Raw genomic sequence first — 15,082 nt, 5'->3', positions numbered from 1 at the left:
TTAACCCATGGCCTCTAGTTCTAGTCTCACCCAAACTCAACAGAAAAAGTATGCTTGTCATAGTTTTGTGTACCTCTATCAAATCTCCTCTCATTCTCCTACGCTCCAGGAATAAAGTTCTAACCTACTTAACCTTTTTCAAGTCCCGGCAACACCCTCATAAATTTTCACAAGACTCTTTCCTTTGTGTTTCTGCTCGTTTCCCTCCACCATTCACCCAACCTGATCTAGAGCCGGTCATTGTTTTCAGAAAGGGAGGGGGTAGTGCACATGCTCCTTTCTACACCAACAGCGCGGAGTTTGAGAGGACTGAGAGATTCAAGTTCCTAGAGGTGAGGAACGATGAGAGATGACCTGATAGAGGTGAAGATGCTAAGAGGTACAGATAGAGTGGATAGCCAGCACCTTACTCCCAGAGCAGAAATGGCTAAGAGGGAGCATAATTTTAAGGTGTTTGGAGAAAAGTATAGGGAGATGTGAGAGGCGGTTGTTGGTTTTTTTTTCCCCACACAGAGTTGTAGAACACACTGTGTTCCACAACCCTCTCACAACTCCATCAACCTTCATGCCATCTATAACACATTTCCCTATATCTCAAGTCCTGACTCCTGGCAGCATCCTTGTAAATATCACCGTCATCATTATGTGCCATGTCGTATGAAGTGGTCGATCGATCATCGTCGTGACAATGATCATGATTGGTCTTGGCTTATTTTTAATATACAGAAGTGGTTTGCCATTGCCTTCTTCTGGGCAGTGTCTTTACAAGACGGGTGACCCCAGCCATTATCAATACTCCTCTGCCTGGTGTCAGTGATCGTATAACCAGGGCTCGTGACGTGCACAAGCTGCTCATACGACCATCCACCACCTGCTCCCATGGCTTCACTTGACCCTGACCGGTGGGAGGTGGGTGTCTAAGTAAATGCTACACCTTGCCTCACACCTTCTTTAGTAGAGATGTATCTCCACCCCGCCATCCACGTAAACCTACCGTATTGAAAAAGCAAGAGTAAACAACACAGATTTGAACCCCAAACCTCTGATTACTCATACACATGTGATACGATCAAGTATTAAAAGAACCAGTCTGCACAGTATCCACTCTGATGACACTCCATCAGGGCCACTCACCGGGCTCGTGCCCATCCTTCCGACGTAGCCTCTCCTTTCGTGATGAAACCACAGACTCCGTCTCAGTCTCATTGTCCAGGTTGTCCTGACTCCCGGCTGCGTTCGCACTGTTGAGAAATACAATACAGACACCGTGAGAAAGGGTTCCCACGTTACTGCCATGTGGTGTATCTTGGACGGTCAACATCACAACAGAACAGAAGCACAGCAGAATTTCCCAGCTGTAGCAAACAATGAGACAAACACTGAGAACATAAAGCACAATTTATTTCTGTACAACCATAAGAAATAGGAGCAGAATGAGGCCATTCAGCCCATCAAGTCTGCTCCGCCATTCCATCATGGCTGATCCTGGATCCCACTCAACCCCATACACCTGATCTCTCGCTAAAAGAACATAAGAACATAAGAAATAGGAGCAGGAGTAGGCCACCAGCCCATCGAGCCTGCCCCGCCATTCAATAAGATCATGGCTGATCTGTCCGTAAACTCAGCTCCATCTACCTGCCTTTTCCCCATAACCCTTAATTCCCCTACTGTGTAAAAACCTATCTTAAATATATTTAGTGAAGAAGCCTCAACTGCTTCCCTGGGCAGAGAATTCCACAGACTCACCACTCTCTGGGAAAAACTGTTTCTCCTCGTCTCCGTCCTAAATCTTCTCCCCTGAATCTTGAGGCAATGTCCCCTCACCTACCAATGGAAACAACTTTCCTACTTCTATCTTATCTATTCCTTTCAAAATTTTGTATGTTTCTATAAGATCCCCTCTCATTCATCTGAATTCCAGAGAGTATAGTCCCAGGTGACTCAACCTCTCCTCATAGGTTAACCCCTTCATCCCTGGAATCAACCTGGTGATCCTCCTCTGCACTGCCTCCAAAGCCAGTATATCCTTCCTCAAGTATGGAGACCAGAACTGCACACAGTACTCCAGGTGCGGCCTCACCAGTACCCTGTATAGTTGCAGCATGACCTCCCTGCTCTCAAATTCAATCCCTCTAGCAATGAAGGCCAACATTCTGTTTGCCTTCTTAATAACCTGTTGTACCTGCAAGCCAACTTATTGCGATTCATGAACAAGCACTCCCAAGTCCCTCTGCACAACAGCATGCTGCAATCTTTCACCATTTAAATAATAATCTGCTCTTCAATAGCCTTTGATGCCCTGACCAATCAGCAAACAATCAACTTCCGGCTTAAATATACACACAGACTTGGCCTCCACCACAGTCTGTGGCAGAGCATTCCACAGATTCACTACTCTCCGGCTGAAAAATTCCTCCTTACCTCTGTTCTAAAAAGTTGCCCCTCAATTTCAAGACTGTGCCCTCCAGTTCTGGATAGCCCCACCATAGAAAACATCCTCTCCACAGCCACCATATCCAGTCCTTCACAACATTCGGTAGGTCCAAATGAGATTCCCTCCACCCCCATTCTTCTAAATTCCAAAGGCGCCAAACACTCCCCATGTGTTAACCCTTTCACTCCTGGAAAAATCTCATCCACGTTCTCTGGACTCTCTCAAATGACAACGTATCATTTTTTGAGATATGGGGCCCAAAACTGCTGATAATATTCCAAGTGCGCCTGACTACAGTCATATAAAGGCTCAGCATTATCTCCTTGCTTTTATATTCTATTCCCCTTGACATAAATGCCAACATTGCATTTGCCTTCTTTACCACACACTCAACCTGTGAATTAACCTTCTGGGAGTCTTGCACGAGGACCCCCAAGTCCCTCTGCACCTCTGATGTTTGAATCTTGTCCCCATTTAGATAATAGTCTGCACTATTGTTCCTTTCACCAAAATGCATATTCGTACATTTCCCAACACTGTATTCCATCTGCCACTTTTTTGCCCATTCTTCCAACTTCCTGGTGCAATCGCATTGCTTCATCAGCACTACCTACCCCTCCACCTATCTTCATATCATCCGCAAACTTTGCCACAAAGCTATCAATTCCGTTATCTAAAGCATTGACAAATAATGTGAGAAGTAGCTGTCCCAATACTGATTCCTGAGGAACACCACTAGTCACCAGCAGCCAACCAAAAAAAAGGCTCCTTCTATTCCCCCTCTCTGCCTCCTGTCTGTCAGCCATTCTACTATACATGCCAGTATCTTTCCTGTAATGCCATAGCATTTTATTCTGTTAAGCTGCCTCATGTATGGCACCTTATCAAACGTGTTCTGAAAGTCCAAGTAAATGACATCCACTGCTTCTCTTTTGTCCACCCTGCTTGTTACTTTTCGAAGAATTCTAACAGATTTGTCAGGCCAAGATTTCCCTTTGCAGAAACCATGCTGACTTTGACTTATTTTATCATTGATGTCCAAGCACCCTGAAACCTTATCCTTAATAATAGACTTTCCCAACCACTGAGGTTAGGCTAACTGGCCTATAATTTCCTTTCTTTTAGATTCCTCCCATCTTAAAGAGTGGAGTGACATTTGCAATCTTCCAGTTCTCTGGAATAATGCCATAATCAAGTGACTCTTGAAAGATCAAGGCCAATACATCCGCTATCTCTTCACAACCCTCTTTCAGTATGCTGGGATGTAGTCCATCTGATCCAGGTGATGGATCTACCTTATGACCTTTGAGTTTGCCTAGCACTTTTTCCTTTGTAATAGCAATGGCACTCACTCTTATTCCCTGACACTCATAGACCTCTGGCACACTGCTGGAGTTTTCCACAGAAAAGAGTGATTCAAAGTACCCATTGAGTTCATCTGCCATTTCGTTGTCCCCCATTACTACCTCACCAGTTTCCAATGGTCCAATATCAACTCTCACCTCCCTTTTACTCTTTGTATAACTGAAAAAAAAAGTATCCTGCTTTACATTATCAGCTAGTTTGTCCTCATATTTAATCTTTTCCCTTCCAATAGCTATTTTAGTTGCCTTTTGTTGGATTTTTAAAGTTTCTCAATCATCCAATTTCCCACTTATTTTTGCCCTCTCCTTGGCTTTTATGCAGTCCTTAACATCCCTTGTTAGCCATGGTTTCCTAACCCTGCCATTTGAGAACAACTTCTGTGGAACATATCTATCCTGTGCCTTGCAAACTATTCCCGGAAACTTCAGCTATCTCTGCCCTGCCAGTTTCCTCCTCCAATCCACTTGGGCAAGCTCCTCTCTCGTGCCTCTGTAATTCCCTTTATTCCATTGCGATAACGATAAATGTGACTTGTGCTTCTCCCTTGCAAACTGCAGCATGAATTCAATCATATTATGATGACTGCCTCCTAAGGGTTCCTTTATATTAAGCTCCCTAATAAGGTCTGAGTTTATTACACAACACCCAATCTAAGATAGTCTTTCCCCAAGTCAGCTCAAGCACAAGCTGCTCTAAAACGCCATCTCGTAGGCATTCAACAAATTCCCCCCTTCCGATCGGACACCAATCTGATTTTCTCAATCACCTTGCATATTGAAGGCCCCCATTACAATTGTGTCATTACCCTTATTACATGCCTTTTCCAATTCCCTTGTAGTCTCAACCCCACATCTTGGCTACTATTTGGAGGCCTATATATGATTGCCATAATGTTTTTTTAACCCTTGCAGTTTCTTAACTCCATACACAAAGATTCAACATTCTCTGACCCTATGTCACCTTTCTAAAGATGTAATCCCATCTCTTACCAACAGAAGCACACCACCATCTATGTCTTCTTGCCTGTCCTTTCAATAAAAAGTATATCCTTTGTTGTTAAGCTCCCAAGTGTGACCTTCTTTCAACCATGACTCAGTGATGCCCACAGAAGTCATCGCGACGAACCTCTAATTGCGTGACAAGCTATTCCATCACCATCTGGTATGAAGGCTCCAATGTACAGGATCCGAAAAGGCTGCAGAGGGTTGTAGACCCAGCCAGCTGCATCACGGCCACCAGCCGAGCCCTCCATAAAGGACATCTTCAGGAGGTGATGCAAAACAGCAGAATGGAGTCCCAATGAACAGTCTCAGCCCAAAGCATCGACTGTTTGTTCTCCTCCACAGTTGTTTCCTGACCTGTTGAGTTCCTCCATCATTCTGTTTGTGTTGCTGTCTCCCAGGGGAGTGGTGAGAATGCTCCATCACCTGTCACAGTACTGCCTGCTCTCCTTTCGGAGAACTTTCCTGTCATTATCTCCTCTCCTTCTTCCACAATCCCAATTTTGCCTCTTTTAACTTTCCAAGACATACGGCATTTTTGACCACATATTCCAGGATTTAAATATACCCAATAACTTGGACCCAACACAGCTATGAATTCCACAGATTGAACACCTTCTGGTGAACGAAATTTCTCCTCATCTCTGTTCTAAAGGATGTCCTATTCTTCGGCTGTGTCCTTTGGTCCTAGACCCTCCCACTATTGGCAACATCCTCGTCATACCTTTCAATATTCGGTAGTGCTAAAAGCAATTTCCCCTCATTCTAAACTCCAGAGAGTACAGCCCAAAGCAAACAAATGCTCCTCATAAATTAACCCTTTCATTCCTGGGATCATTCTTGTGAACCTCCTCTGGACCCCTTCAATGCCAGCACATACTTTCTTAGATAAGGAACCAAAACTGCTCACAATACTCCAAGTGCAGTCTGACCAATGCCTTATAAAGCCTCAGTATTACAACCTTGCTTTTATATTCTAGTCCTCAGATAATACAAAGATTGGTGGAGGGGCAGGTAGTGTTGGGGAAACAGGCTGTAGAAGGACTTAGACAGATTAGAAGAATGGGCAAGAAAGTGGCAAATGAAATACAATGTTGAAAAATGCATGGTCATGCACTTTGGTAGGAGAAATAAGTGTGCAGAGTATTTTCTAAATGGGGAGAAAATCCAAAAATCTGAGATGCAAAGGGACTTGAGAGTCCTTGTGCATGAAGAAAAGATGTGCTGGCATTGGAGAGGGTTCAGAGAAAGCTCACAAGGATGATTCGAGGAATGAAAGGGTTATCATACGAGAAATGTTTGATGGGTCTGGGAATTTGGAAGGATGAAGGGGAATGTCACTGAAACCTGTCAGATGTTGAAAGGCCTAGACTGAGTAGATGTGGAAAGATCTCCCACACGGTGAGGGAGTCTAGGACAAGTGGGCACATCCACAGGATAGATGGACATCCATTTAAAACAGAGAAATTTCTTTAGCCAGAGGGTGGTGAATTTGTGTAATTTATTACCACAGGTAGCTTTGGAGGCCAGGTCATTGGATGTATTTAAAACAGAGCTTGAAAGGTTCTTGATCAGACAAGGCATCAAAGTTTAAAGGGAGAAGGCTGGGGAGTGGGGCAGAGGAGGGGAAAAAAGGATCAGCCATGATTGAATGGCAGAGCAGACTCGATGGACCAAGCAGCCTCATTCTACCCCTCTGCCTTATGGTGTTCAGTGTGAAAGACATTTGCAGTATGACAGAAATTTGAGAGTGTCAGGGGGCTGACTTAAGTGTAGTTGCTATTGATAAGGAGAAAGTGCTTGGCAGACTGAAAGGTCTGGAGGTAGATAAGTCACTTGGTCCTGAAGGACTACAGCCCAGGATTCTGAAAGAGGAAGCTAAAGAGATTGTAGAAGCATTCGTAGTGATCTTTCAAGAATCACTAGTCTCTGGAAAGGTTCCTGAGGACTGGAAAATTGTTCAGTCTGACTTCAATAGATGGGAAGATGTTTGAGTCCATTATTAAAGATGAGGTTTTGGGGTATTTGGAGGCACGTGATAAAATAGGCTAAAGTCAGCATGGTTTCCTTAAGAAGAGATCCTGCCTGACAAATCTGTTGGAATTTGTTTAAACAACAAGCAGGATAGACAAAGGAGTCAGTAATGTTGTTTCCTTGGATTTTCCAAATGGATTTGACAATGTGCCGCACATGAGGCTGCTAAACAGGAGGTGATGCATGTAATTACAGGAAAGATACCAGTGTGGAGAGATTGGCTGATTGGCAGGAGGTAAAGTGTGCGATTAAAGGGGGGCCTTCTCTTGTGGATGCTGGTGACTAGTGGTGTTCAGCAGGGTTCATTGTTGGGACTACTTTTTACATTGTATGTTAACAAGTTAGATGACAGAATTGATGGGAGAGAAGTGTCAGATGGAATACTGGAATACAGGGCAGGGAAGTGTATGGTCATGCATTTTGGTAGAAGGAATAGAGGCGTAGATTATTTACCAGATGGGGAGAAAATTCAAAAATCAGGTCAAACCAACCTGGGAGTCCTCTTGCAGGATTGCAGGGTGAGTCAATGGTAAGGAAGACAAATGCAATATTAGCATTCCTTTGGAGATTACTAGAATACAAGGGCAAGGATGTGATCCTGAGCCTTTATACGTCTTTGATGAAACTGGACTCAGACTATTGTGAGCAGTTTTGGACCCTTACCCAAGAAAGGAGGTGTTGCATGTGGAGGGGCTCCAGAGGAGGTTCATTACTGTTACCTTGGGAATGAAATCATTAACGCATGAGGAGCATTTGATAGCTCTGTCTCTGTACCTGGTGGATTTTAGAAGAATGAGGGGGGAATCCCATCGAAAAAGATCCGCCATGATGAATGGTAGAGCAGACTTGATGGGCTGAATGGCCTAATTCTGCTCCTGTGTCTTACTGTCTCTCAAAATGAATGCTAACTTTGCATTTGCCTTCCTTACCACTGACTCAACCTGCAAATTAACCTTTTGGGATTGCGTACTAAGTTTCCAGCTACTATATTCAGTGCCCTGGCTGATGAAGCTTAGCAAGGTTAATGCCTTCGTCACTACCGTAACTGCCGTAGACACCACTTGCAGCGAACCTAGCACTTGCACTCCGAGGTGGGAAGAGAAATCCGGAAGTTTATTTTGGATTTTGAAAGGCATTGAAGCAACTGCTAAAATTGCAGGAACTCTTGCCTGTTGAGGTAGAAGTGAAGCAATTCTGAGGGACAGCAGAAGTGAGAGACTGCTTTTACCCCAAGCGCAAGTCCCAGAACACAACCAAGTGTTAAATGTCAGCTCAGTGACCCCTGGTGGTGGCAGCCAGCATTTCAGTAGCCCTTGCGAAATCAGCAGCAGAATCTGAATCAGGTTTATTATCACTGTGAAATTTGTCGTTTTGTGGCAGCAGCACAGTGCAGTATGGGTGGAAGGGTGGAAATACGTCTCGACCAAAGGAGCTGTAAGGCCCTTCTTCCCTCTGCTAGCCTGCAAGTTACCCTTGGGAAAGGTGTAGCACCTGCTTAGCCCCCAGTCAGGGTCATGTGAAGCCACGGGAGTAGGTGGTGGATGGTCGTACGAGCAGCCGGTGAATATCACAAGTCCTGGTTATGCAACCACTAACACCAGGCAGACAATCTCTGAAGAGTATTGATAATGGCTAGGGTCACCCGTCTTGTAAAGACACTGCCCAGAAGGCGGCAACGGAAAACCACTTCTGTAGAAAAATTTGCCAAGAACAACCATGGGCACCCTGATCACCTACGTCATACAACATGGCACATAATGGTGACGATGAGGGCAGTGCAGTACATTTAGCGGAAAAAAGGAGCAAAAACACTGAGTAGAGGGTAGAGTTCATGAGCTGTTTCTAAAATGTCGAGTGTGCGTGTTCAGGCTCCTGTACTGCCTCCCTGATGGTAGCAATGAGAAGACAGCACGTCCTGGACGGTGAGGGGCCTCGATGATGGAAGCATCACCTTTTGAGGATGTCCTCAATGGTGGGGACGCCAGTGCCCGTGATGGAGCAGGCTGGAGACGTCACTGACCTGAACTGATGAGTAGATTTCAGGGGAGACTGTAGAATGCTTAACACCAAAGTCATCTTTAAAGTTTTTGAGGGAGATGAGCCAAATTCAGGGAATAGGGACTAGCTCAGGTGGGCATCTGGTCGGCATACTATACAACTCAATCACTCTATTTGTAGGGAAGTCAGGTGAGAGGGTAGATTTCATGCAAAGAAGATTTAAGAATCAGCTTCATTTCTCACATGAATAGCAAAACCTACAGTGAAATGTGTTATTTACGTCAATGACCAACACAAACCGAGGATGTGCTGGGGGCAGCCCGCAAGGGTCACCAGGCTTCTGGCGCCAACAGAGCATGCCCATGGCTCATTATCCCTAACCCACAATGTGGGAGAAAACGGGAACCCCCGGAGCAGCTCCACGTCGCCACGGGGAGAACGCGCATAGTGTTTGCGGACAGCAGCGGGAACAGAACCCCCAATGCCGTCGCTATAAAGGATTGTGCAACCGTGCCGCCTGGCAAAGGATCAGCTGTGATCTCACTAGACGGCAGGGCAGACTCCAGCAACCGAAAGCTCACTCTCCTCTGTGCCTGACCCTGGGACTACTCACTGAACCGAAAATTCCCCCTGACCCCCAATAATACCGAAGAGGCAGTTTCGTCAGTAACATAATAAGATAAAAGGAGGCTTTGTAACGACGGCCACAATGCACCTCCTTCAGCAGAACCACACTCTTGACTAATCCAGTAATGAACATTATTAGCTAGCCGGCATGCAGAGCGGTGAATTCCTAGAGCTAACCTCACAATAACAAGGGGAGCTGGGACTGATGGGGGTTGGGGAGAGGAGAACTTCCATTCCCTGACTTTCAAAAAGCAGCAGGAACAGAAGCCTGATGGAATTTGGGACTGTTGGTGCTGGCAGCACCGTGACACTTGTGGGCTACCCCCAGCACATCCTCGGACTCTGCTGTTTGTTGGGGTAAAACAATACATTTCATTATACACTCAGTGGCCACTTTATCAGGTACACCTGTACATCTTTCCCTTGATCTAACTGGCCAACCATGTGGCAGCAGCTCAATGCATCAAAGCATGCAGACATGGTCAAGAGGTTCAGTTGCTGCTCACACTTAACATCAGAATATGATAGGTGAAGCCCCATGGTCTCACCTGTCACCTTCTAGCTTGTCCTCCTCCTCCTCCCCCACACCTTCTTACTCTGCCATCTTCCCTCTTCTTTCCCAGTCCTGATGAATGATCTTGGCCTGATACATCGACTGTTAATTCATTTAGAAATGTGATCTAAGTGGCTTGCCCTTAAAATTCCTTTGGTAGAGACATATTTCCACTCAACTGAGGTAATTTACAGGGGCCAATTAATTCAACAGCATGGCTTGAGGATATGGGAGGAAGCTTGACAAAACGCATAGGATCACAGGACCGTATGCAAGCTCCACACAGACCGAGCCGAGCTCAGGGTTGAACCTGGGACCCTGCAGTCACGGGGCAGGAGCTCTACTATCTGAGCCACTGAGCCGCCCACCGTTATGGAGAGATTCAGCTCAGGGCTTCCCCAGGTGAAATCTGGAAACGCTGAGCGAAGTTACGATGGCGTTAAACGGCGACTCCTTTGTTTGCATCTTCGGAAACAGCTCTATTTCCATCTTTAATATCTTTATTTTTCCCTTTCAGGGTTCTTTTGAAGATCCTGACCTGGAGTTACACGCTGATTTTGGTTCCTTGCGGGAATGGGACCCGTTCTCGGGGTTTCAGGACTGGCCGTCGTTCGGCATGCCAACGGTTCGGACTGAGAGTCCGGCTCGGATTTGGAAGCCTAAGATCTCGGGGCTCTGGAGACGGGTGGATTGAGGGTCGGTGTCACGGCAGGAGACCCGTGTGTCATCCGGAGAGTCAGAAAATCTACAGCTGTGTATCCGGAGACCCGGGATCTTTGAGAACAGAGCTCGGAAAAAGCAATGTAACGAACTTTTAACGTTGCAAACCAGCGAGTTGTTTGTTATGTCTCCCCACTCACTGGGAAAATGGAGACATCTCTTTCTCCCTTATTAGGCAGAGAGGGAGAGCCTGTGGAATGCTGAATGCCAGGTGAAACACAAAGTCTTTGGGGTAACTGCAAGTCTGTGTCTTTGCTAATGCTTTGCTCATGCTTGAGTGCTCGGTGGTGGGTGCTGATGCTTTTTTTTTTGCTGGTGGGGGAGGGAGGATCGTTGCTTGCTACTGCTTATGTGTGGGAGGGAGGGGAGCTGGGGGTACTTTGGGGTTCTTACGTTTAACTGTCGTTCATTATTTGGGGCACTTGTCTGTTTTTGTGGATGTTTGCGAAGAAAAAGCATTTCAGGACGTATATAAGACCATAAGATATAGGAGGGGAAGTAGGCCATTCAGCCCATTGAGTCTGTTCTGTCATTCAATCATGGGCTGATCTAATTCTTCCAGTCATTCCCACTCCCCTGCTTTCACCCCATACCCTTTGATGCCCTGGCTATTGTATACATTTCTCTGACATTACATTGGACCTTTGAACCCCCGGCAGCAATTAGGAAATAGCTTCTGTAAATGGCTATTGAAGCTGGTTCAACTGTTAATTCTATATCTGAGATTGATATATTTTTGTTATAAACACACAGATTAACAGGAGTCAGTTCAAGGAGGCAGCATCCACCTCTAAGGACCCTCATCAATCAGAACATACCCTGTTCTCATTACCACCTACAGAAGCCAAACTTAATTTCTTCCCCTCCACCATCAGATTTCTGAATGGCCCATGGACCCATCAACACTACTACTTTAATCTTTTTTATTACTATATTTTATGAACTATATAGTGTAAGACCATAGGACATAGGAGCAGAATTAGGCCATTCAGTCCATCAAGTCTGCTCCACCATTCAATCACGGCTGATTTATTTTCCCTTTCAACCCCATTCTTCTGCCTTCTCCCTGTACCCTTTGATGGCCTGACTAATCAAGAGCCTCAAAGTTAAAGCTCAAAGTAAATGTATTATCAAAGTACATATATGTCACTTTGTACTACCCTGGAATTCATTTTCTTGTGGGTGTTCACACTAAATACAATAGAATCAATGACAAATCGCACATAACAAAAACAGGCAAACAACCAGTGTGCAAAAGACAACAAACTATACAAACACAAAAAGAAAAAAATAATAATAAATAAGCAATAAATATCAAGAATGTGAATTGTAGAGTCCTTAAAATATAAACAATGACTTGGGCTGCACAGCAGACTATGACAACGAATTCCACAGACTCACCACCCTCTGGCTAAAGAAACTCCTCCTCATCCCTATTCTTTTTTTTTTGTAATTTATTTTTTATTGAATTTCATCATCAGACAAACATTTCCATAAGATGTATTTCAGCTACTGTACATATATATCATATGATATTTGTCACAAATCTCCACAAAATATTTATCTGAGGTATACACTTATAGAAAGGAGAGGCAAGAAAGAACAATCAAAAGAAGAAAACTATGTACGAGTAGGGAGCGATCTTTTTACAACATATTCATCGACTTGTGAGAATAAATTTAGGCCTATGAGGTGTTATGTAGTTAAACCATTTTTTTCCAGTATGAATAAAATTGTTCCTACTTATTATTGTCTCATCTCTATTCTAAAGGGACATCCTTGTCTTGAGGCTGTGCTCTCTGGTCCTAGACTCCCCAACTATTTGAAACATCCTTTCCATATTCATTCTATCCAAGTTTTTCAATATTCGATAGGATTCAATGAGAACCCGTCTCATTATTCTAAATTCCAGCGAGTCATCAGTCACCCAGAGCCATCAGACGCTCTTCATACGTTAACTTTTTCATTCCTGAGGTCGTTCTTGTGAACCTCCTCTGGACCCTCTCCAAACATAGTCGATCATTTCTTAGATAAGAGGCCCAAAGCTGCTCAGAATACTCCAAACGTGGTCTGACTAATGACTTACAAAACCACAGCTTTATTTTGTCTTTGCAACGTATTGCTGCTGCAGAACAACAAATCTCAGGTGATATTTCAAGATAATCATCAGCTCATTGAATGTTGGAACTGGTTCAAGAGGGTGAACAGCGTCCTCCTACTGCATGCCGGAGTCGGCCTCCTTAATACAGAGCACACTTCCCAATGTACTTACTGGAAGGAGGGGGGTCTTGAGTCTCCGATTCCTCCCGTTCTCTCGATGGGGGGCGGCAGATCTGACTGGATGTCCGCGCACATGGACCCCGAGTCCGAGTGGGAGCCCTCGGCTGACACCAGCTGCAAGAGGGGAGAAGCACATGACAATAAAGGTCAGAGCGGACTGGGAGGATGTTGCAACGCTCAACCCTTTCTTGGAGCTGCTCCTCAAAATGGTGCAAGATGACCTAGGCAACACACACAAAATGCTGGAGGAACCCAGAAGGTCAGGCAGCATCTGTGGAAATGTTGATGCAGTTAATGTTTCAGGCTGAGACCCTTCTTTAGGGCTGATTACCTATATATGTCAAATGTGCAGCAAAAATGATAAAACATACAGTGAAATGTGCTGTGGAGCATAGTGCCGGTAAAATGCCAGAGGGCAGGAAATACTGTGTGTGATAGCCTTCAAGCTGACTTTTATTTACAAAGAACCCACTAAATCACATTCCAGTCTTTAAGTGCTAACCATGGCACATTTATTGTACACGTGGCATGGTGGCATAATGGTTAAGTTGGTGTATTTAATATCCAGACACATGTTCACTGAGCCGGAGACACAAGTTCAAACCAACCAGAATAGGAAGGTATTTAAATTCAGGTAACTAGTAACGTCAAGGTTACAACGGTCACACAAAGATTAAAGATTAGCTTTATTTCCAACATAGAGTCATAGAAAACTGCAGCACAGAAACAAGCCCTTTGGCCTGTCCAGTCCGTGCTGAACCATTTAAACTGCCTAGTCCCGTCAACCTACACCCAGACCATGACTCTGCATACACCTCACATCCATGTACCAATCCAAACATCTCTTAAATGGTGAAATTAAAATTGCATCCACTTCCGCTGGCAGCTCATTCCACACTCTCACCACTCTCTGCGTGAAGAAGTTTCCCTTCATGTTCCCCTTAAATATTTCACCTTTCACGCAAACTATCATCTCTCACTCTAGTCTCACCCAACCTCAGTGGAAAAAGCTTGCTTGCATCTACCCTATCTATGCCCCTCATAATTTTGTATACGTCTGTCAATTCTCCCCTTAATCTTCTACATTCCAAGGAATAAAGTCCTAACCTATTCAATCTTTCCTGATAAGTCAGATCCTCCGGACCCATCAACATCCTTGTAAATTTTCTTGGCATTCTTTCAATTTTATTTACATCTTTCCTGTAGGTATTTGACCAAAACTGCACACGATACCCCAAATTAGGCCTCACCAATGTCTTACACAACTTCAACATAACATCCCATCTCCTGCGCTCAATATACTTCAGTACTAAGGTGGCCAATGGGGTGCCAAAAGCTTACATTACAACCTGGTCTACTTGTAATGCCACTTTCAATAAACATCGAACAGTGAAATGTATCATTTACATCAACAACCAACACCGTCTGAGGATTCTGTTGGGGGCAGCCATGCTTTGTGGTGCTTCAGGAGGCAAACTTGCTGTTTTTGTTTTACGGGGTCAAGTTGCTAGCTCCCAACGCTCAACTCAGCATGGATGGAATGCGTGCAAGGAGCTGGCCGAATTCGAACCTGTGACCACTCGGTTCAAAGTCCGGTGCGGATGCCCACAACTTATTAACCCTAATCAGTACGTCTTCGGAGTGCGGGAGGCAATCCGCAGCCGCCGAAGAAAACCCACACGGTCAAGGGGAGAACATACAGACATCGGCGGGAATTGATCCCAGATCATCCTACTGATGGTGCTGGTTACCCTAACCACTGTGCTACCGTGCCGCCCCCAGTGTGTAAGTGTGGTTAAATTAATGATCAGCTTACATAAGCCTGCATATGTGACACAAGCCGAAATATCACTGCTGTACCAAGCTAACCAACATCTCATGTCCACCTCTCACGGTCCCAGAACACATTCTATGCTGTTGTTGCATGAATGAAATTGCCGAAGAAAATTACTGGTAGATACAAAGCAGCTTCTTTATTTGACAAAACAAGGTCCAGAGGGCATCATATGGAGATGCTTTTAGTGGAAAGGTCTGCTGGCCCAAAGTGGGGCTCAATATATTATGTGC

General features: G+C 44.8%; 1 protein-coding gene across 1 annotated transcript in view; it reads right to left on the bottom strand.

Moving 5' to 3' along the window:
• The window catches only part of LOC134345119 (segment polarity protein dishevelled homolog DVL-3), a 189,249-nt gene that overhangs the window by 92,245 nt on the left and 81,922 nt on the right, over positions 1-15,082 (bottom strand). Inside the window, exons 3-4 of the mRNA XM_063045299.1 lie at positions 13,008-13,129; positions 1,135-1,241 (exon numbers count right to left, since the gene is read on the bottom strand). Of these exons, the coding sequence (XP_062901369.1) occupies positions 1,135-1,241; positions 13,008-13,129 (229 nt within the window). The remainder of the gene's footprint in view (positions 1-1,134; positions 1,242-13,007; positions 13,130-15,082) is intronic.

This window comes from Mobula hypostoma, chromosome 4 (assembly GCF_963921235.1).
Source record: "Mobula hypostoma chromosome 4, sMobHyp1.1, whole genome shotgun sequence".
In the NCBI taxonomy this organism is placed as follows: Eukaryota; Metazoa; Chordata; class Chondrichthyes; order Myliobatiformes; family Myliobatidae; genus Mobula; species Mobula hypostoma.
This window is presented reverse-complemented; position numbering and strand designations above follow the sequence as displayed.